Source organism: Plectrocnemia conspersa, unplaced genomic scaffold, assembly GCF_051122295.1.
Source record: "Plectrocnemia conspersa isolate PC_06_02 unplaced genomic scaffold, ASM5112229v1 ptg000002l, whole genome shotgun sequence".
NCBI lineage: Eukaryota > Metazoa > Arthropoda > Insecta > Trichoptera > Polycentropodidae > Plectrocnemia > Plectrocnemia conspersa.
In genome coordinates this window covers 5,992,675-6,018,565 of record NW_028277166.1, presented here as the reverse complement: position 1 = coordinate 6,018,565, position 25,891 = coordinate 5,992,675, and the positions used below count along the sequence as shown (strand labels likewise).

At 28.3% G+C, this 25,891-nt stretch overlaps 1 protein-coding gene across 2 annotated transcripts in view; it reads right to left on the bottom strand.

The window, feature by feature from the left end:
* Positions 1-23,129, bottom strand: part of Oatp26F (Organic anion transporting polypeptide 26F) — a 61,091-nt gene extending 37,962 nt beyond the window's left edge. The window contains exons 1-3 of one of the 2 annotated variants that reach the window (XM_088205684.1): positions 22,927-23,129; positions 13,880-14,097; positions 5,973-6,162 (exon numbers count right to left, since the gene is read on the bottom strand). In XM_088205684.1, the coding sequence (XP_088061810.1) occupies positions 5,973-6,162; positions 13,880-14,050 (361 nt within the window). In that variant the 5' untranslated portion in view covers positions 14,051-14,097; positions 22,927-23,129. The remainder of the gene's footprint in view (positions 1-5,972; positions 6,163-13,879; positions 14,098-22,926) is intronic. The other variant, XM_088205685.1, reaches the window with a different exon arrangement.
* Positions 23,130-25,891: the final 2,762 nt, after the last annotated feature.

Below are 25,891 nucleotides of genomic sequence, written 5' to 3'. Positions count from 1 at the left end.
ATATATATATATATATATATATATATATATATATATATATATATATATATATATATATATATATATATATATATATATATATATATATATATATAATCGACCAACACGATAAACCTATGGTTTTTTTTAATATAAATATATGAAGTCTTTAAGTTCGAAATTGTAATTATTACATAAATATAATTCCGGTCGATCATTACAGAGTATGTTTATTAGATTTTTTAATGTTATGGATGAATATTATAATTAATGAATAAAATTAATTTATCGTGCATAGTGACATATATTGATTGTAAGTTGTAATTAATGAAATAAATGTTACTAATTTTATTTTAGTATGCTGTCTCATTACGTACTTAGTATGTCTTGGTTGTGTTTACCCCGTTGTAACGCATTGGGCACAAAAAACATAATATATAATATCGCACGTATATAGCAGCATATATTGTTTAAAGGAACAGCGCAGCAGCGACAAGGTAACTAGGTATAAAATCGTGTGAATAATTATGTAGTTAACTCCGTCAGAGTCGAGTAAAATTAAACGCTGTTGGTTAAATTCAATTTTAGCGCGCGTTCTACCTACATTTAATTTCTAGAAGCATGTACGTACATGTATAAAATATACACGCTGCGTTTGCAATTTTGCCTTATTCAATTTAAAAGTTGCATAATGAAGTCTAGCACCGTCTGTTTACAAATAAAATAAACAATTATGCAAATGCGCTCGCTGTTTAGTCAGGAGAAGCAAGGGAATCGGAGAATATACCGTGACAATGTTTCAAACAGAAAGACGTTTTGTGGCGTTGCACTGGTGTTTTAATTGGGGTAATAAATTAATTTGGTGGGTTTCATACCCCTGCAAAATGAATTTATTTTTACATGTAAGTATCAAGCATTTTCAGTATTATAAATTATGAATTCTTAAGATACAGTCAGTATTTTTTACAATACAATCGACTAAACTCTAAAACTTTGTAGCTCGTTATGGAGCTTTAAAGCTTAGCTCTTTCGGATTATTCGATTTTCTATCCAGAATTAACAATTAGGAGAATCCTAACTCGGTTAACCAGAAAGTCACTTTCGTTCAAATTAATGCAAGCTTTTGCATAATGTATGATACTATTCGATTTTGAAAGAATAAAAGTGTTTGACTAATCAATGTTTCTAATAAAATAATAATTAAATAACCTACTAATTGTAGTCACGTCTTGTATTTTTACTACTTAATAACTATTTTACATTTTTATACTAGAAAAATATTTATAAAATCAAGTAGCGTCTAAATTTTATTTGACTTATTGAGTTTGTAATGATATTATTTTTATTTATCATTAAGACTGGTTTAATGTAAGTTTTTTTATTAAGTAACCGAAACGAGACGTTCTTTGTAAATAACTGTATTTTTATTTAATTTACGATGTTGTGTTATATATTTTTAGCTTATTTTTTTGAACCACCATGCAATATGGTGTCTACAAAAGATTTACGTATCTTTTTTTTGTACGAATTAAAACTGTACAAAATTTTAGATTTGGTGCAGATACTGTTAATCATAAACCGTAAGGCGTTGGTTAGATTTTTTATTAATAGAGATTTAAAGCATAAAAATAAAATCGATTTAAACGATTTGAAATACCATTATTTGCTGTTTATGAATATGAAGAAACAATGTTAAAGCAAATCATTAACAAATGTTCTAACACTAGCAGGAAAATTAAAAATTTTCATGGGACTAGATGCCATAGTAAAAATTAAAAATAAACAAATGGGTACCGCACGAACTGACAGAAAGACAAAATCAAGTTTCAGATTCTTAGTTAGTTTTTAGAAACAATAAAAAAAACTTTATTAAATAATAATTGTACCGGAAAAGAATGTCGTTTTTTTAATAAAACAATTTAGTGCATTTAATGTATTTATTACTAAAACTTAGTATAAAATATAATTGCCATCGTTTGATATAACTTCCTTCCACCTCTCAGTCAATTTTTTAATACCACTTTCGTAAAATTTAGCTGGTTTCGATGTAAAATACTCAGATATGCCTTTTTTGACATCCTCATAATTTTTATATTTTTTTCCGTTTAAAAAGTGTTGCATTGACCGGAACAAATGGTAATCCGATGGAGCAAGATCCGGTGAATATGGTGGGTGACGTACAGTTGTCCAACCTAGGGCTTTAATTTTTTCTTTCGTAATTTTTGAGGTATGCGGTCGTGCATTATCGTGCTGTAAAAACACTTGTCCACGATTAGCCAGTGCAGGTCTCTTTTTTTTTATTTCTGCGTCTAAACGCTCTAGTTGATCACAATACACTTGGGCGTTAATTGTCTGTCCGGGTTTTAATGTTTCAAAATAAATTATTCCCTTGCAGTCCCACCAAACAGACAAAATAACTTTTTTTGCAGTGAGCCCGGGCTTAGGGGTAGGTTTTGGTACCTGGCCATTTGAAAGCCATTGTTTCTTGCGTCTTTGGTTTGAATACAACACCCATTTTTCGTCACCAGTTACAAGATGTTGTAGAAATGGAGTTTTGGTATTTAATTCCAATAACTCAGTGCACGCGTTTAGACGCTCACCTAGATTTTTCACTTAATTCATGAGGTATCCATTTTTCTTGTTTCCACGTCTTGCTAATTTTTTTTATATGCTCTTGCACGCTTGACCATGAACATCGGAGTTGCTCCGCGAGTTCTTGAATCGTTGAAGATGGATTTTGCTGAATCAGCTCAGTTAAAACATCGCTATCCACTTTAACAGGTCGACCACTTCCAGGGTTATTTTTTAGATCAAAATTGCCGGATTTAAGTTGTTTAAACCTTCTCTGGCATTTACGAACATTCAAAATATCTCCCAGTAAATCACAAATATTTTTTGTAACACGTGTTGCACTTTCTTTCTTCATGAAATGGTAAAGCATAAAATTTCGAATAAATTTCTCATTCGGTACAAAGGTCTCCATTGCATATAGGGTTGTAATATTTTTTGTTTATAAGTCCTAGTACACTCCAGGTATACGCAGTCAGAGAAACAACACAGAACACCTTGTAAAAGTTCAACTGATGAAGCACAACTGACCACTTAAAAGCGATAACAAAAAAAACGACATTCTTTTCCGGTACACCTAATATAATCATTACTTGGTGTAAGAAATGGACTCGATACCATAACCATAAGCAATCAGGATAATTGTTAGACAACAAAGAAGCTCCAAAACCTAATTTGAACCCTAAAAAAAAAATATAGTAACATCGATCTTTTTTGAAGTCAAGCAAAAACTATGCATAAAAAATAACCATAAAATCCTATACCATAAAACTGACTTGGATATTGCGTCATGATAATCCCATGATCTTTCCTTTACAGATTGTCACATTTTTAAATACTTTGACTTATTTCTTTAAAGTATGAAATTCAGTATTCAGAGTGATCATATAAAAGCTGTTGACAAGTACAAAACCACTAAAATGAAGGTTTTTTATAAATAAGCGATTCATTCATTGTTAAATCGTTGTCAGAATACAATTCTGTAAATGGAACAAATTTTGATTATTAATATTATAGTTTTAAAAATATGTAATTTTTTATTTGACTAAAAAATAGTCCACTACATATAAAACAACCCAATAATATACAATAAAAACATAAAATACTTTTTTCATAAAATACTATGTCATAGGTTAAATAATTAAAATAAAAAAAAATTGTAATACAATGAATATAACCTTTTTCATTAGATCTGTTCATTAGATACATAATAAAGCCAGCATAAGCTAATCAACTGTATTATGATTTTAAAAAATCTAATTAAAAAACATTTTTTAAATGTCCAAATGTTAACAAAAAAATTAAAAAAATATTTTAAAAATATTTTAAATCTATATAAAGAAAAAAATCAAAAGATTAAAATACATTATTACAGTAACTTAAAATAGATTATATAATTAGAAATGTCAATATTCATAGGTAGGTTTGGATTTGAAAACTATTTGGGTTACACCTCTATAATTTACCTTTCAGGGCATGTGTATTCAATCATAATGACATCGTCATCACTTATTTTTTTATATTCTAAACAGTTTTATAAAAAAAAACCTTATTAGTATAGCTCATATATTATGGTAAAACATTTATTTATATAATATAAATTTATAAAAAAAACTTTAGGGTGAAAGCTTTTTATTTTTAGCATTGTGAAAATTTTATAATATAAGCCAAATATAGAATTAAATAATATGAAATATAAGACATGATAAAAAATTAACTACTTGATATAATAGTAAAAAATAATAGTGTTCTAATCCATCTAAATCTTCTAAAAATCTATAACTACTCTAAAATATGTACCTTTTCAGTAAACATAGTATTTCAGTTTTCAAACGTCAGTAAATAATATATTTTATAACACAAGATACAGCAGTTTAATTACATTTAGAAACAATGCATCGCCCAATCAAAAGAACTAATTTTCTCAAATATACAACATTTAAGTATCGTTTAAAAATTAAGTATCGAAAACGGAACAATGAAATTATTATATAAAACACTGCCTACCGACTGTGATTTATTAACAGAGTAAAGATATTGGCATTGAATCTTAAGCGAATACAATTTTTTTGAAATATTTTCTAATTATTTAAACAAATTTAAATTACTTCTAAAAAATCGTTCGGAAAATAAAAATGAACGTTTGCAGCCAGGACATTCGTCCAAACATATTATTATATATATTAGTCCAAATCATTTTCTTAAGGAGGCAATTAAATTGATCCTGTTTTGGAAGAGAACGCGCAACTGATATAATTTTATTTTTATACAGCTTTCATACTTTCAAATTGATGAAGCAATATTTTTACAATAATATCTTTACTGAAGAATCAAACAGTAAAATGTAAAAATCCATTTTCAAAATGATCACAAATATACTTATTGAAAAAATATTTTTATTTTTCATAAATATGTATAATAGAAGAAAAGAAAGGACGACGTTTAATAAATGTATCAAATACATTATAATTATTTTAATGATACGTATATTTATATTACTCAAATTAGAAAGTGTGAAAATATTAACAATTTACTTCATTATTCAGTAAACCAAGTATTTTTTATTTATTTAAAGAAAGACATACAGAGGCGTGAAGAGAAATAACTAGTGACTCGCTAAAAAGTCACTGGCGTTTGAAGGGTTATATATGAAAAAAATCTCTCTTTAATCCTAACAGATATATAATTTGTGTTGATCCTTTTATTTACATATCAAGAAATTAAATTAATTTGTATAATATTTGTGAATTTTTTTCACGAAATAGTCAACTAGAGTTTTTCGATTTTTCACCTTACACATTTGTAACAGAAATTTTGTACATAATATTTAGTATTTTATACATGATTTATTAAAAATGTATGTATTTAAGTTCTATTGTATATAATAAAAAAAATCTAATAATTTAGCAAAATTCTGGTAATTGAAATCTTTGCTTTAATTATTAATTATGTTACATTTTTATATGAATTTTTATACTGTATGCTCAAATTAACAACATAATATAGACCAAGTATTTATTATTAACTCCAGATTTGTTTTAGAAAATCAGGACTTTTGTCCTGATTTTATTTAAAAACCATACTGACCCTCACTTAACATATTCCAAGCAAATCATGACTTATTAGCTCTAAAAAATTTCGTACTTGGCGAAATATTAAACAGCGATGTTAGTAATTGACTCGCTACATAGTTAAAATATAAAAAATATTTAATATGCACTATTTATTTAACTAACTATAAATACTAATAACAGTTCTTTAAAATTTAAAAAATATAATTTAATACTAAAAGACAAATATTAAATGGAGAAAATTTACGAAGAATTCCAGTGTCTATTTAACTGTATTACCATTAAATGCAATTGTAAACTACTTTTATAAAAAAATATAAAATATATTTTAATATTAATAAGTATTTTATTTACCTTGTAAAGCTCCCGTCCAACACAGCCAAAACAGAGCCCATTTCGCTGTCCTGAATCTCTGCAGCCATTTGGGCCTCAGCATCAGCACCCCGCATCTTTTATTATCAGTCTTTGAATCGTCTTCGACGAAGGTACCTCCACCACCGTTCTTCTGCTGCATGCCATCTTGCACGTCGACAGGACTTCCGGCCTGCAACGGTACAAAACTCTGCGTAGACATTGTTCTTAAGACCTCGAGTACCCTCTCGTCAAAACTGGCATATCACTCCATATTTTTATTATATTTTATTATGCGGGTCGAATCCGACAAAAGGCCACTATTCTTTATATAAACCACACACAAGTGTCACTATTGTAGTACAAAAGACCGACGGAAATGAACAATATAATACATCTTAACGTCGACGCACGAATTCAGAACGTAATTTGTTACAATAATAAATATACAATCTCAACATCGAGTGTCTCTGTTTAAATCCAATTCATATTTTTATGTGTGCAAAGTTAACAAGTTTAGTTTAGTTTGTTCGCGATCTGTTCGAAAAGTGGTCCAGATCAGGACATCCTACTTCGCAGGAGGACAGAGTGAGACTGAACGAGGGCGGGGTTGTATACTGCCTTATATCCTTGTTTGAAATCTGACAGATTTCACTCCGTGCTATAGAATTATATAAAGAATATACTACTGTAATAAAAATATATCAGTAAATATTCATCAAATAAATTTACCCAAGTGTCAAGCTTAATTGATAATTTTATTTATTGCTTTTATTCATTGTCAAATTAGTGTTTGTGTATTTTATTATATGATGTAATTGACACAAATGTTTCATTTAACAGTGATTTATAATATTAAGTGTAATTCAATAGACTAAATCTTGTTAAATTTAATTCGAAAGAATCATGTGCAATATATAAATAAAAATTAATATTAGAAACATTATCATTCCTCAATCCTCAGATAATATTGTTTTTATTTGATGTTATTTTGTATGTATTTAAAAATATTTTAAATTAATATGTAATTAGTTTATCAGCTTAATTTTAATTAATCAATACCGGGTTTTAATTTTTTTAATAGAATATATCCTTTATCTTAAATCATGATTTGACTAAACTTTTTCAATTAATTTACATTGAAATTTTAGCATAAAATCGATAGATTAAATTAGCATATACTACCTACATTTAAAGTCTATACAATGGATATAGTATAATTTAGTTGCGTTAATAATCAATATTAGACATGTCCATGTTTATTGTTTTATTTTATCAAACCTAAACAAATAAAAACTACCTGTTAAAAGCCAAAATTTAATCATATGATCACGCTTTACTTTAAACTATTTTTTCTGACATGGCTGTAATTTCGATTATTTTATATTTTGATTTTATAAAAATAAATATTATGAACTTAATAACATTTGAGGAATAAATATGTTATATTAATAACGAGATTTTGAAAAATATTTTTTTAGAAAACCACTGATTTATATTAATATTGAAACAATCTTATTTTATTATTAATTATTGATTTTTTTATCCAATACTCAATACAGTAATTTAATTTGTATTCAATTTTTTTTTCAAAAAATATTATTTATGGTATATAGCGGTTTTTAAAGACACGATTATTATTACGATTAGTTTTAATTATTGCGCTATAATGAAAGTTTGCCAAGGTTGACCAAGGACGGAGAATATAGTGGATTACTTCGATCGAGTTCGGTTCTGTCCGCTCTAAAATCTCTCGGAAGTTGTCCGAGGTTACCGAGAACGGGAGGTAAAGTGGGGGTAATTCAGTTGACTTGGCCAGCTTCAAGCGCTTCCGAACATTGTCGGCAAAAGGACAGGAGTCAAAGGATCCGAAGTCGGAGCTGCTCTTTCGAGCGCAAGCGGTGAAATACTCTCGTGTATTAAGTGACGAGAATGAGAGAGATAATGATATGGTTTTTCGCAAACTGAGATAGAACGAGTAACTCGGTTCAATATCAATATGCGCGTAGGCGTCCTATGGTCAACACGCACGACGAGCGCTGCATTGTGGTCACGTGGTCAAGTTATATATTTTAGGGCACCAAAAGAGACTATTTATATTTTTGATAGTATATTCTTTTAACAGATATTGTTATTATATTTTTTAATAATTAAAATTAAAAAATAATTAGTGGTACTTGATTTTGTTTAAAAAAAACGTTTCGAATATCTTTATGTATTTTCCTAGATCGGTTTATATAAATGTCACACCATAACGAATTCTTATTTAGAATCGATGACGACAAATTCTAGGATAGTCACAGATTTGGTGTTCGTATTCTGAAGTATCATTTTTATGCCTTATGGCATTATGCAAAAGCCGACAAAGATTTTGCGTAAATTAAATATTTACGAGCGAAAAGTTTTCACTGATATTGTATTGGTTAGTGCCCTCACAAGCTTTTATAATTATCAGTAGCGTAATTTTAATAATATGACAATTTAAAAATTGCGATTATTTGGCACATTTTTCGATCCTGCGCAAATATGCCAACTGTACGTGACAGCAGCCGCCGTCCGGACGGCATATGAAATTTGTTACAGTGTGGCCGCTACTCGGTTCGGTACTTCAATTGAACTTCGGTTCGGACAACTTCCAGAGAGTGTAGTGCAAGCATAACACTTCTTAAAAATATACCTTAAAAATATATCGGCTAAGCTCGTTAGACAATTTGATACGCTTGTATAAAATGCAAGGAAATAAAAAAAAGGTCAAAATATATATCTGTGTAAAATATTTTTTTTTGGAACGAAATATTTTAACATGAAAAGACATGATAAAAAAAATTCATGACATGTATTAGAAATAAAAATAAAGCAAAATGGTAAATATGCATATGTTCATCTTATTAAACTTAGATTTTATTCCCAGAATATTTTATACAAAAATTATGTCATGAATGTGTAAGCTTTGAATTTTTTTATTTCTTTTTCTATTTTATAACATTTTTAAACTTTTAAATTTTTTTCTATTCTTTTTTTTTTTGGATAGCCGCCGTTTTAAAATAAGATGGCGAATCTGGCTTGGTCATAAACATAACACAGATCAGATTTAAAAGGCTTATTTTTAAGAAAAGTTCCATGCCGATATTATTAAAATTACGACATTTCTCATATTACATATAAGTGACAAAAAATATCCGTCTAACAAAAGCCTCAACAATTATTTAGATTTCTATACAATTTATTATTTTATTTTATATAATAAACACTGAACTAATAATTAATTTCTACATTATTGCTCTAAATTTCGGACTATATAACTTTTAAACTGAACTCATAATATGCTTTGTTGTATAACAACGAAAAAAAAACTACGCCATTTTCGCAAGGATACACGCAACGTGACCGTCACCTAGTGTGTGCTTAAAATGTTTTTAAAATGCTTAGTGCTTCAATGGTTTTGTTCAAAGAAAAAAAAATATCACCAATATGTTTTTCTTTATGGGAAAATGTGTTATGAACAGGCAAAAAAAATTGAGATCCTAAGTAATATATAACAAAAGTAACACATTGTTAAGAAAAAACATATTTGTATTAAATATACAGTAAATTAAACTAATGATACTATACGATTGCTAGAGGTGGAGTAACCTTTTATTATCACAGTGTTATTTTCTAAAATACAAAACGTTAAAAAACGCATTAAATCAATAAAATCAAAGCAATCTTCTATTTAATTTAAAATTTCCTTCGTCATCTGTTTATAGTTTTCAAATAAAGATAATAATACAGATAAATTTTCATAATACTAAACATATAGTCAACATATTCTTGCCGTTATATATGAGCAAAAAATATTCAAAGAATACAGGTAAATATGCTACAAATCATTTTGCAAAATAGGAAAATAATACGTAATAAAATAAAATGTTGGTATATCTATGGAATAGATTTTATATCAAGTGAGGAATTCAACCGTAACAATTGACTAGCTAATCTAGAAATTGAATCATTCCGTATAGACGAGCACCGAAAATTTCGAAAACTTCTCCTCGAAAGATTTTCTCGATTAACATCGGCGAGACGCCATCATTCAAAAAGCGGGAGCAAATTGGTTGAGTGCCCACGCGTGCTTGCCGTCAAATAGGAAATTACAAGCAGAAAACGGAAGTAAACAAATCAACCAAAAATGGTTGGGGTCAAAAGAAGCTGTTTACTCGTCAAATTCTATATGATATTTTGTATTACATCTCAATACACCCAATAAATTTAAAACTGAATTGAAGATACGTATACGAGAGATACGTTTTTATGGTTCCCAAATTATTAGTGCTACACTAATAATCATGATGAAAACAATAACATACATTATCAATAATGAAACATACACAAATAAATAAACAACATTTATGTAACTATGTATATGTTCTATACAATGACAATATAAAAACATGAATACTTGTAATATTCGGATTCTAAAGATATACTTCTAAAACAACTATCTGGGAATTGATATGGTCATTTTAAACTTACAATGCTACAACTGAGGCCTAAAATATTCTGCCACGTTACAAGGACCTTTGCATACTCTAACTATGCTAACTTTTCACTACACCTAATCCTGTATCTTTACTTTCCGTATACCATACATATTAATTAAAATTAGCTAAATAAATTTTTAAAATAAATAATTTTACAGAATCCGTTTATTATTCAACCAACAAATCATCATACTACTATGAAACATGTTAGTTTTTATATTTATTTTTTAACCTTTTATGCCGTAGCGCCACAATGCAGGTTTATGAATTATAAATGTACCCCAAACGCGACAGGGGTCAAATATCGGACCGCAGAACAATACCACAGCCACACTAACCGTAAATAATTTATGTTTATATTTAATGTCTGGAGAATGGGTCTTTAATGTGCATAGATCACAATGTTGCAGATCGTTTCTATTGTATGACGGCGATGGCATATGGAGAAAAAAATCCACCCTTCGATTTAGTGGATGTATTTTATGCGCTTGAAACGTTTAGTGTCCAATGAAACGGTTTAATTCGATTATTGGTGATTGCATTTTTATTTTTATTTTTAAACTGATTAACTACCGTGTTAATGTGTAAGAAAAAGTTATTAGATTAAAAATCGATTAAAATTCAATTGTGAACGAATTGCTATATTACAACATTAAAATCATTTATTGAAACGTAAATAAAAACATAAAATTAATTAATTCCCATTTATAACTCCTCAAACAAAAAATAAATTATAGTTATTAATAAATTAATTTTCATCGAACTCTAAAATCTTTAATAAAAATATATTTTGATTATAATTTTTATAGTAATTTTAAAGTATTTTTGTAACTACAAGATAATCACAATGAAAATTGTTTTAGATATAGATCAGAAATTCACTCAAAAATGAATAATCTAATAAGCTTTGTATGAACACATACAATATTATTATTTTTATTTTAGTTATAATTTAAAATTTCTGAGAATGACAGATTTGATTTTAAATTAAATTTCACTACAGTTTTATATAACACAATAAATACAATTTATTTTAATTAAAACTTAATATAATCAAAAATTTAAAAATGTATATAATAAAATATTAAAATACTATACAAATATATTGTATATATCACGTTCTATTAAAAACATGTTTAAATAAATCCTATACACTTTTTTTATTTTAAATACTAAACTAATAATTAATTTCTTCATTCTTACTCTAAATTTCGGACTATATAACTTTTAAACTGAACTCATAAGTATGCTTTGCTGTATAACAACGAAAAAATAACAATGCCGTTTCCGCTAGGATACGTGTTAACTTGTGTTTTTAAAATTTTTTTGGCAATTTTTAATCTCAACAGTAAGTTTAAAGTTTAGTGTTACAATGGTTTTGTGCAAAGAGAGAAATTATTTATTCAACTAAATATTTTTTCTTTATAGCAAATGCGTTATGAATAGGCTAAAAAATGAGGTCTTAAGTAATATTTAATACTTAAGTAGCACATTGTTAATAAACAACATACAACTAATTAAACTAATGATACTATACTAGGGGTGCTTGCTAGGGGTGGAGTAACATTTTATTATCACAGTATTATTTTCTAAAATAAAAACGTTAAAAAAGCATTAAACGTAAATACTAGCTTTTAAACTTAATTAAAGAACTCTGCCATATCGAAAAATACCATAAAAATATTATGCGAGATTTAAACTTATATTTAAGTTATTGCTGTAAAAGCATTAAATTCACATGAAACTCTAAAATAAAATCATATTATATGAACTATAAAATAATTATAAGCTAGTAAATTATAATAAATTAAAATTATGCATATTCCCGTATCCTTATTTTGTTATCGTCGTCGAAACGATCATGAAAAATAAAAAAATAATGTGAATTTTAGGATGCACTTGACTTAAGATGTAAAGGATCACACAGATGTCCTCTCGCATTGAAACTCGCGTTAAAATCTGAGACTAAAAAAATTCATTCATCAATAAGGATAAATTAGACAAAACCCTCATTACGACTAAAACTAAAGAGTTTCCCCATAAATAACACGCAAGGATTCTCCGGTGCATTGAATGAAAATTTATTTGTAACGAATCATCCTCCGCTATACTATAACTGCGACGCCACCTATAAGATCTCTGAGGATCTTCCACAGATAACATCCCTGCGCCAGCTTCTCCACCACTGTTCGGAGAAAATATCTCGTCCATTCTCATTAGTTTCTACCTGCGTCTTACTGACTGTGAAATCACACCACTTTACCGAACTTTAAAACACAATTTAATTATCTCAGCAAAAACAGAAACAAACCGATTTTTCTTGAGAAACCATAAACATGCTTAAAAAAGCAAAACAATAAATTTTACTGATGTCAAAATACTTTTTACAAATTGTGTTGCTTGACATAACAAATGTATTTTTTACGCTGAGGAATTTACACTTGTTAAGCAATGTTGACGCGCAACTCAATAATCAAAGCTGAAATCAGACGAAATACAATCTAATGCAGCTAGCAAATATATTTTCAAAAACGGATAATTTCAGCACGTACTTAACAAAGCCACACAGATTACACAGCCGATGCTAAAAAGCTTTCGTGTTCAAAGATTATCACAATAGTATAAATAATCCGTATTTCTTAGCACGCTGTCATTCTTCGTAGCACTGTTTGAGCCGAAGAATGCGCACTTGTTAAACAATACTAAGCTAATTACAAAAACACCGGTTAAAAGCATTAAAATAAAAAAACGCTATTATGCCGACTGATTGTTGGTCGATTAACTTTATTTAACAGCAAGAAATTTGAGAAATATGGAAAATGCTATTTTAATCATAAGATGCACTTTGTATAGTTGCGAAAATAATACGCCGCAAATACTTTAATTTCATAAGCTTTGATAAGCTGATGATGAATAAAATACAATTCACTTTATTGTAGTCAGCAATTATTTTTTGCAGAAACTATTCATTTTAGAACGTTCTTAAAGATATGACTGATGCCAAGAATTCAGAGTTTGTGTTGCTTGGCTAACAAATGCATATTCTTCAGAGCATTTGTTAGGCCGAGGGATGCGCACTTGTTAAGCAACGTCGACACGCAATTTAATAATCAGGCAAAATCAGACAAAATACAAACAGCCATTTGGTAAAAATGTACAATCGTCATTTATATATTTTTTTATAAATTAAAATAATGCCGTAGGTTGTTTTTTTGCCGTGTATACCCCAAAACAGTTTTATCTCGAAGTAATTTCCTATAAAATTCCCTCACACCTTGATATTAATATTCAAATTTATCCCACAAGGGTCGTTCCACATACTACACTAGCAAATCGCAATATATATCCCCACCCCAAAGACAAATTGTTATTCGGCGAATTCCTTACCCCGAGCGGCACGGCGACGAAATTGCTGTCATCGTCACTGTACCCATTACGGCCCAGCTTCCCAGCATTCCTGGCATCCTGCGAGGGTTCGCCCAGGTCCACGTTCACCAGCTCCAGACCGGGCTCTCCAGAAAACGCCGGGTTCACGTGGCCGGCCGAAGACAAAGACATGGTGCTTTTTCTTTTCTTCTTCGCCGGCGAGGGCTCTCCGTCTGCATCTGAAATGATAATTGAAATTTCATTTCTTCAAGAGTAATTACATACAATTTCACGGTATCACGGAGCTTTTGTTGAAAGCGGGCGAAGAACGTCACGTGGCTCAGCCACGTGATCAGAGTTTCAATCGAGACTTTGTTATTTAATATTTTTTTACGAATATACAAAATAAAATAAAGTTGCAAAATGATTTAAAAATATATATGGCATATATACAACAAATTTTCGCCTTTTACTATTATCAATCTGAAGGGTGTTGTTGGGAGTATCATATTTTGTAAACGATGTAAGTGCCAATGAATCCACATATTCTTAATTTAAGAATTGGTTATGTAAGCAATGCATTTTCATGTCATTATACATATTAAATAATATTATTTGATTTGTATTATGTAATTCATATAGAAAAAAAAGAATAAATTTTCTGATATAATTTATTTTAATTGTCATGAACAGGATTTGTTTGTGGCTTACTATTAAAACCAGTTGTGCATTCAGAGATCACGTAGGAAGCTTCACAGAAATGTTTGTTTGTGGTATTGTGGATATATGAAATTTTTACATTACTCTTATCATGGAGAATTTAATAGAAAAATTGGTTGTATAATATTATCTTTGTATTTTATTATTTAGACAAAACAACTCTTATCAATAAACAGTTATTCACTTATCTTATTTATTTATTTTAAATAAATAAATGAATGCTCAACAAATCAAATAATATGTTCATAGCAACAGTTTTAAGAATAAGTAATAATAAACTATATTAAATTAATTAGTTGCAGAACAATTATTTAAAATTAAAATATATGAAAATATCAAAACGAAAATTATTTACAATAAAAATAACTTCACAGAGTAAATTCAAAAGAATCTAAAAAAATATCAAACCATCTTAAAAAATAATTAAATTTTGCTATACTAAATGATACAATAAATAATTAAACAGTGGCTTAGTTTTTAATATTAGCATTTAAAAAACAGTTTGCTTTTTACATTTAAGTTTATTCACAAAACTAAGAGTCAGGAAAATTTAAAATAATGTGCTTAGTTGATTGATAGTTAAATATCCAATTTAATTTCCAATACCTAATTAAAGTATAAGAATTCCACAATATTTTAGTTTAGCCATGTTTTATTTTATTTGTATGTAAATATTAATACATGTCATCTGCACGAAGTTGCTCTCTATATTTTTTGAGTAGACATAAAATTTATTAATTACCTGACAAAATATGGTATTATTAATAATACAAATTTTTATATCTTTAAATGTAAACTACTAATTTTAATTACAATCAAGTATTATTATTCTATCGTCTAAACGTCAATCATTAAAACGTGTGCAATATATTTTTTACTCGCATTTATTTTGTGATCTTCGCAAACATCTATAAATTGCCTATAAAAATATTAGTAAATTAAATTATGCTTGGTTCTATACGTATATATAAAGTTTTAAATAATAAATTTCGATGTATTTTTTTTAATTAATAACAATCTATATACTACATACTGGAAACACGTTTATATTTCTTGAAAGGTTTGGAAAAATTAAAAAATATATTGTTGATAATTCAATATTTCGCCTAGACACCAGAGCGTGTCTCGGTGACCGTAGCCCAAAAAGTTGCGTCGCCGAGGGTCTGCGCTCCTATATAACGTGCCTTGTAGACCGATTTCTCAGTAGCGCTTTACTTTTTTCTCTGTGCTTGATTGATACAGATGCATCTAATTTTTAAATAAATAAGACTTAAATTATGTATGCTTCGTCGAGCCCACACAGGATCCCAAAATGTATTAATGCCTGTACTAATGTTGGTATTTTACTATTTTGAGATACCACAGCGAGTGTACAAATTCAAGACCTTCAACTTTTTGGGTTAAAATTTTTATTTTTGATTCGATTTTATTTTATTTTATTTATTAAAGTTTCTAGTTTTACTATTTATTTATTAAAATTATTGTGAAACTGTGCGCTATATGGATTAAAAATTAGATTAGAAGGTACATTTTTATTGTTATTTAATAGTTGGATTAGTTTTAGAATATAAAAAAATAATAGTTGCACAAGATATTACTTAGGACCAAATTACTGTTAAATTTTCACACGTCATTTAAAAAAAGGTTTACAACTTAGCTAAATAATAATAAAACGAAGCGACGTTTTAGAACATATATAAGATGTGTGTTCATTTGATATAAGTAATTATAATAGATATTTGTATGTTGAGTCTCAAAATAAATCAGTAGCAACATTACTTAATGACTGAGCATAAAAATATCATTGACAAAATAACATAGAAATACAAAATTAAATAAAAACAATACACACAGGGAGCCTTCAAAAAATCAGAAGAGTCTTAGGTAAGAAGATAATTTGAACCATTTTTTATTCAAATGGAAAAGAGCCAGACAGAAAATTACTGGCTACAGTTGTATGTTTTATAATATTTATTTTGAAGTTTATTACATATACTATATATAATATATTTTTAAGTTAATCCACATATTTCATTATCAAAGAACCCTACAAACTTTGCTCAATAGCATCCATGAACAAACGCTATCCATCCCTTTTTATATTTGCATTGGTGTGAATACAAGAGACTTGTAATAAAATACGGACATCTAATAATACAAAGCGTCAGACGTTTCGAGGGACACATTACCATTTTCCATCATGTCCCTTCTGGTCGCGCAGAACGCAACTTGAGAATCGGTGGAACGAACCCTCGACCACTTGTAACCCTTACCGGCAAACCCGCTGATTTACATTTTATTAAACCTTTCCGCCGATCTGCTGCATTCCAAATGGAGATGAATTCGTGTTCTTTCTCTCTGCTGTGCCATCACATATTAAAAGTAAAATATAATAAAAAAAAGAGTCTAACAAACCTTTGCCATTGAAAACTAGACAGAGATCGAACCACTTCAAAGATATTGTAATTGCAAAAGAAGAGATTGCGAATTGTACTTCAAAATGAATTTAATCTTTGTTATATATTTATAGCTTTGTATACACATTTTTAAAGGTCCTTCAGAGCGTGGCCGATTGAATTATATGAAATATTTTATCATCATAAGAAGCAATGTGGGAAAAATATAATTTTAATTTTTTTCATGGGATAATATTTTGTAATGTGTACAGACGTACATATATGTGATGTGAAAGATCAAAGATTTGTAAACCCTAAACCCGCCGGACCCCCCGTCGGATGTTTCATATCAGGAAAGTGAAGAAATGTTATTTTCCTGTTCGATACAGAACTTTTGATTTCGCTGCCTGTCATTCGCAGGACCATCGACGTTGAAAATAACCAATTATTTTTTAAATTGATTCTGTATACGCGTTAACGTATAAATTTATACGTTATATGTATAACATTTTTATATGCTATATCTATATATCATAGCAAATATTTAATATACTTCATAAAATAATATTTAATCGTTCTAGTTATGAAGAGATTATTATTTAGGTTGCACGTTTTTATTATATCAATATAACGGTTAATTATAACAGATCCGTAAATTATGCGTTGTCATGTTATGGCAAAAAAGTATTGAGATAGTAGTTACAGTGGCGTAGCTATGGTGGGGCGGAGGGGGCGGGCCGCCCCGGGTGGCACTTGCTTGGGGGCGGCATATTCGCGATGGGGTCGTCTAGTGTGGTTCTTAACCCTGAATGCACTAAATCATATATAAATCCACGAATAACAAGATCTTAATAATAACCAATTTATTATTTTAAGAAATGCTGATTTTATGCTCTTGCAAAAAATGTATGGGGGGGGGGGCAATTTTAAGGATCGCCCTGGGCGGCACATACCCTAGCTACGCCACTGAGTAGTTATAGTATTCAGAGTGAATTAAAGTATTAGAAAAGACTTTTATTGGTTTATTGCTGTATTTTAATCACAATATGTGGCTACCTATGTTTTACACAGTATATAAATTATAAGCTGTTATTGGGCAACAATCAATACAAAACAATTTTTTGCAATGACGACGGATGACGCAAAATAATCTATAGTTAATGTCATACAATTATTATAACTACTACATATTACAACATACATTTGACGGTTATTTCCTGCAGATAAAAAAAAATATAAAATTCAATTTTTCATTCAGTATTGTTTTAATTACCATCTAGTATCAAGTGGTTTTCATCATAATATAATAAATAGAATCTAACTGAGAATTCTTTAGCAATTTATCTTAAATTTAAAAAAAATATATTTGCTTAAAGGATGTAATTAAAATATGCAACTCTTACAAACAAGTAATCTTTTGGCAATTGTTAAAGTACATTCAATATTTTTTTGATTCAAGAGATGATGTCAGTTGAAGCGCGTTTAAGATAAAAAACGAAAACAAAGCAAAGCAACGAGTTCCTTAAAATAATTTTAAATTTACTTAATCTAACCCTTAATATTGTTAGCCCTATTATGCTGCATATTTAATTTTTCACCCAAACTCTGCAATACAGCGTCGTTTATTATAAAAGTATCAAGCTCATTCAGATAGAGGCAACAATCCTACTTGAAACTTTATAGACAAAGGCGTATTTATTCTTAGGAACATAGTAATTTCTAGCGATTTGCTTTTTCGTTTCAAGTTTATTTAATTCCCAATTTGTTATTTTTATTTTAACTTGACAGGCATAAGCCCAATACGTTACAACTGATTAAATCAATCAGACATAATGAATACCTACAAGTAAGTATTTTTATTTTATTTTAATCTATTTATAAGATTTGTTATTTTTTTCACCTATCTGTATACTTTTGAAACAATACCAAGTATTACATTTTTTCCATAATTCTAACCCGGATAATCTTCAACCCCGTGAACCCTGACACCACCGGCGATAAATAACAATCTTTCGGGGCTCATTATTTTTATTTTGTTGCGTCGCTGTAAATTCTGTTATTTGCGGGGTCCAGACCGACCCCATATATTCTACTGCGGCTAGTTATGATTTATAAGTACCCGGGGATGTGGTATGCAATTGCAGGGGACGACGTATGACGACATTCGTTTCATCACGTACGAACATTAAACTTGAAGATTTCCCGGAGGATTGTATCCCGGTCGAAGGTTATGAAATTATTTGTTAAATGTGGAATATGTTTGTAGAATTGCGATATATGTATGTAACCGGTACTAGAGTACAATTCGGTATACGTGGGATATTTGAGAGGAAATACGGTTAAACATGCAGGAAACTCAATTATCTGGGTCGTCTGTATTGTGTTTTTGTTGAATGCAAAACAATGCAACAAACAAAACATTAAATAATGTTAGAATGTAGTTGAAGTATAAATTGTTTATTTAGATATCACACAATAATTGAATTTCTATGATTCATTTACTTTTTATTTGCTTAAACAGCATAACGTATCAATTTTTAAGTTACAAAAAATCTAATATAAATAAATTCTAGCAAAATTAAAAATCATATTAAACGAGATGATACAAAGAACATGGACTTAAGTTTATAAAAAATGTGTATTTTTTTTATTTTGTTATTCAAAGAAAAGTTTTAAGTAAATATTTTGCGTACCTCTATTTCTATGTGAATAAATAGTGTTATCTGTAATTTTAAGACCTCATAGTATAAGATCATGAGCAAATATTGACCACAAATGTATTTTCTAAAACAGGGACGTATTGTTTAAATTAATAACATGAAATTAATATTTTAGAAATTTAGTAAACATACATTCAACAAACATAAAAAATAATTAAAAAGCGTTTGTATTGCACTAGCACAATACATGTTTTTGTAAATAATATTAATTAAAATCTACTTAATCTTACTACGAAATATATTTTTAAAATCAATCAAATTATACTTGCGTAGTATCAAGATACTATATTTTACTATTAATATGATAAATTAATTAAAATTATACTAGAAATAACCAAAAACAGCAACGAATCTAATGGTGTATAAACTGTTTTCAATAATTATAATCATGCATTATTTTACTAAAAAATCAGAAATAAATGTGGCAGTTTGATTACTACAGAAATAAATTAGATGTATAAAAAAATATACAATAACATGATGAGGCAATTCATTTTAATTAAAATATTAACATTTCAGATAAACTAAAAAAAAATACAATCTTGGTAAAAAAAACTATTTGAGAGAATAAAGTTAAAATGCTTTATTTTTCTCTTTCACTACTTATTCATTGTAATGCTTTTTACGCAATCAATAAAATAAGTTTGGTAACCACTGTTTCATATATTTATTATTATTTTCTAAAAAAGTTCTCATACAACTAATTATACCGCAAAATTGTCTAGAAATAAAATTTATGAGTATATAGATGCATTTTACAACTAAATGCAACTATATAGCCTTAAAAAATAATAGCTCATTAAAAAAATATTATAGACTTTAAAATAAAATATCTAAATGGCATTTTAAAGTAAAATACATAAAAACGTTTATATATTTACAGCGCGTAAGACTTTTGTAATTATTAAATGTTTATACATATTAATTATTATGTTTATTTTGATTATTTTCTAGCTATATTAATTATAACTACACCCAAAAAAATGGTATTAGTAAGAAAAAAGCCGAAAATATATTAATTAACTTTGCAGTAGAAATTTTTAATCAAAATATTTTTATACTGATTATTTTATAAAGTTGTTTGTAATTGGTCTAATACCTATTTACAAACTAATAGGATGTATAAAAAAGACGAAAACATTTGCACACATGTCTGATGTTAAATTCAAGTAAATGAATAAAACGCTACAGCATAAATAAATGATATCATATTGATCAATAATCAAATATGTAAGTGAAATTCGAGTTAAAATATTATAAAATGGAAAACCTTACTTCTGGAAAACAAGCTGAAAAATTTAACTAATCTGACTTGGTAGTAAATAAAAATATATAAGTTACCACATTCGACTTATGATCTAAAAAAGGTTAAATTTATGTAATATTTTTTTAGTATAAATGATTTTAAAAATCCGATAAAAATCTAATATTAAAAAAAAATATATATATAGCAAAGCTATATGAAATTAGCTAGTTTCTTCATATTTTTTTGTGCATATTTAGCACATTTATTTGTGAAGAAACCATTTATAATCAATGCGTTTCTAAAATAGTCATTTAACTAATTAAATCGTGTTCCTTGGATTTTCTTAGATTTTTTTGTCGACAAAACAAACAATATTGCGTATCCGAGCGTATGTTCATTTTTGACATTTTTAAACCATAAAAACCGTGCACCTTACATGAATAAAAACAAATATCCGTCAAATAGGTATCGAAACCCCGGATTATGCATTCCATAGAATTATGACGTTGCCATATTACTGATTATTTAAACCAAATAGTTTGATACAGTTTAAGTTTATCATCCTATTCTTAATTATGAGAAAATTGGCTTTAAAGCTTCGAGCGGTATCGCCGTACATGTACGGTGCTTGATATTAAACTGTTTTAAGGTACCACAAATAGTTATATATTTACATATATAACTGAAAACATAATAAATAAAAAACATATTTATATTTCTTTGATATTTTTTTAAATTTGCTTCAGTGTAAATGATTGAAAATATGTAAAATAAATTAACTAAATTTAATAATATAAATGTGTTAAAATAAATTATTAAAACATACTAATACAACAAAGTTAAAATAAATTATTAGAACATACTAATACAACTCGAATTATGCTTATAAACTGAAATTACATTTTATATGAAATAATAAGAAATTCTGCTTCCGCAAAAAAATCATTGATATTGGTCAGAAGATCGAGGACTGTAAAGGATTTTGACTTCCCTTAATTATCAAGGGTATATAAACCACTACCGCTCTTACCTCTGCCACTTCATTCGGAAATAACATGAAAGTTCAGCCTAATTCGCACCAAACAGAGCTACGACGAATCGATCGAGACAAAGATAGAAGCTAGCTATTTTCGGGTATTAATTTTGTTTCAAGATTATGTCACACTCGCTAAAATGGTACTTATAAGTTATCAAAATAAATAATTTGTTAAAGATGAAACAGAAATTTTCGACAACCTCGTTTATGCATTGCCTAGCGATGACTAGCTTAACAATAACAAAAATGCACATTAGTATTATATATTCATTTAAAAAATTATGTACATATGTATATAATATATATATACGTACTAAAAATCATATACTAGTGAAACTTCTAGACCTGATGTCAATGCTAGACAATCTCGGGAAAAGCATATATTAATTGCTAATAATATTAGTATACGTTTTATTATAAGTCAACGTCATACATAAAAGGACATGTTAAATTTGCAATAATTTATAAGTACATTTTCCTCGTTCTAAATACACACATTATCATACTTGTTTCTTAGCTCTGTTTATTTATACACATATCAATAACGCAATGTGTTCGATCGTAAGGTACAATCATTATAAACAATATACATTTTAATAACGATTGTTAATAATAAGACATGATAATAATAAACGATTAAACTCTCAATCTATGCCTACATCAAATTGCAACAAAACGAATACGATTTAATATAACTACGTTTCTCGTTCAAAGATTTTTCGGTCATTAACTATAACGTGCCCAATTTGAGTCGATTTTTGCATGCAACGGACCGGAACTACGTTCCGGATCTGTTCCGTTAATTTATAACTGAGTTTGTTATTTACATACAGCATTTTATTCACACGCAATGTGAACCTTGCCACATTGCAGTTTAATGCATTATATTAACCAAGCGAGAAATCATAAATCTCAAGGGTAAATATTGTAAATATATTAAAGATATTCACCTGCCAGTGCTACCTAGTCACTGCAACACATTTGGTTTCACCGTTAAAAATCTTAAGCAAAATTGAGCTCGTATCGCGTGCAGAATACCAGAGCACAAAGTTAACAAAACACGTCATCGGTTTGTTTGGTTTTTAGGTTAACCTTCATGAGCAAACGACCGTAGAACGACCGGTTGTAGTCGTTCTTCGGTCAGCACTGAACTGGTAGAAAGCGATGCAAGTACACTAACAGTTGGCAAATATATTATGGATACGAAAACCGCTACTTTCGAATATTTGGTAGTTGACTTGGCTTCTTTTTGAAAAGCTGAGGTCAATTTTACGATCCAAAAATTTGATTGGTATTTTTTAATTGAGATGAATATCTCAAATAACGTAAGATCTACTCAACTCAATAATAAACTTGAAAAAGTGAGATGTTATTTATTATTTTTTTTTATATTTTTAGAGAGCTATGATTTTAGAATCAATTTTTTACTTTAATACAATAAATATATAATACATAAGAGAGCTTGATTTAAATTAGTAATATTAATTATGGAATGGAGAAACATAAGACATGAATCATTTGCGTCTATTCTAAAATATTCCTTATACCATGGTCATATAAAACTACAAAAGAGACGACCAGTTTTACTTAAATACATAAGTATTATGTTTATACTTGACTTACAGTTTACTACACAAGTTTACAAAAATAGTTGAAATATTTTATATATGTATGTACATATGTATATTCTAAAGTCTCAAAGTTGGTATGAGTAAGACGATAATATTGTTCCACATAAGTATGTCATAACAGAAGGAATGCTACCTTTGATTAACGGATATTCTTGCTCTTGCCATATCTAAAACTCTGAAATACTCCTTTTCTTAAATTAAACATCAAGGTAATTTTCTTATTTATAATAATTTTAAAAAAACTCGCCAAATGCTCTGTTTATTAAATTATACTTTTAATCCTCATTTACGCCTAGGAAATTCTTGTGGATATGTCATAGTTATTCTAAATAAAATATGACTAAGTATACATTTATAGTTGAAATGAAAGGAAATATTTCATTGCTTGTTAGAAACTCATTAAATTATAAAAACATGCATGCATCCTTGAGTAATACCTATTAACCACATAGCAAGTTTTAATTTTGATATTTATAATCTATTCCTTGAAGGGAAACATTTAATTTTATTAGGTTGTTTCCTATGAAATGGCCGATTATTTTAATAGGATATAAAACGTTATAATAATTTAGTTACACTTTATTAATCAAAATATGCTCCATTTATAGAAATAGTCTTTTCAAACAATTTTACACTGAACAAACCATTTTTTTATACATTTTAAAAGGTGTAAATTCGTCAAAGGCTTATATAATATTACTATAACTATGCTTAAAAATAGAAACGTCATGGGTAAATGGAGGATGAGGCAAAATTTTAATCCTAATTCATATAATTTTGCAACAGTAATTAGTGACGCGTGAGTAGGGTTCGCAATACCGGTATTGTAGCAAAAATCGACCTTCGATACTACCGGTATAACAAAATGAAATACCGGCAGTATCGATTTTTTTTTTTTTGATTCCGTACATTTTTTTTTTTGTAAACGATATTTATATGGCTTATAACTACGGAAACGACGATGCCTAAACTGCTTTAAAGCAAAAGCAGAGAAAATTAATCTAAATAGTATTATCGGCGTAAGATATCACAGTAGAATATATTTAGTATTTAGATATGTTTTATTCTACACTATTTACCTAAATATTTATAACTGAAATTAATGTTACTTCTAATGTAAATAGAAATATATAAGTATACGAGAGATAAATTTTTCGATAATAAATATCTGTCATTTGATATAAAACCACTTAAAATATTATAATTTTAAAGGCGTACTTAACTTGTCTCAAACCATGAACAGTAGTGATGTGACATTTTCACATGTCATTCTGGCTGTCAATTCTATATCAACTGTGCTTTTTTCAAATTTTCAATTGAAAGTTGAAAGTCGAGTTGAACAGCGATGTGCTGACGATTACGTGCTACTGCAAAACGTGCAATGAGGTCACTGAAGAAACTGGACAGCGACGTGCTGACGAACGACTACGTACTACTGCAATACCTGAAGACAAGAAACTAAAGATATTGTACATAGTCAAGTATTGAAATACATTTAGAATACCAGGATGAATAAAATTAATTATTTGATTTACAATAAAATATGAAATGCAGTTAACTAAGACAGTAAAATGGTAAATTTAACACGAAACGCATAATTTCTTATACCACAACATATCCATTAATTATTGTGAAAACAATTAATTAGTTTAAATTCCAATATCTCAAAACATGAGTTTGCCTATAATATTATCAACGTCTCATATTTATTGCTCCCGTTATTTTTTTAACGAATAGCCGTAGGTCTATATCTGTTTAACAGAACAAAACTTATATTGCTCATTATGAAGACCATCCTCTCGACAAGACCGAAAATTTTTACAATACATAAAATAAACTTTTTAGATTTGTTCCGGGTTATATATGCTCGGGAAAATTAGCCTTTTTTGAGTCGCAGCATAAATTTATAGATATTCATGATCTTTAATTCCAGCTTTCAATTATAAAACATCTGATTATTTGTCGTGACGACCCGTAATCGGTGCGACCAAATTAGAACCGAGAGACTACATCAATTTAGAGACCCATAATATGAATTGATTTATTTTTGTCTCTTACAAACATTCCATAGAATGACATTGTTTACTATTATTGAATCACCATTATGCAGTAATACCGTCTTATAAGATTTACAATAACAAAAAATCTGGTTCTACCCAAAATCAAACTATTGTAAACTGGAAAGGATGTTGTACTCCCCCCAATTCTGATTTTTTTATAAAACAACATTTTAGTCGGAAGTATCACTCTGCTTTCGACTTATGAACGAAAACTCAACCGAACT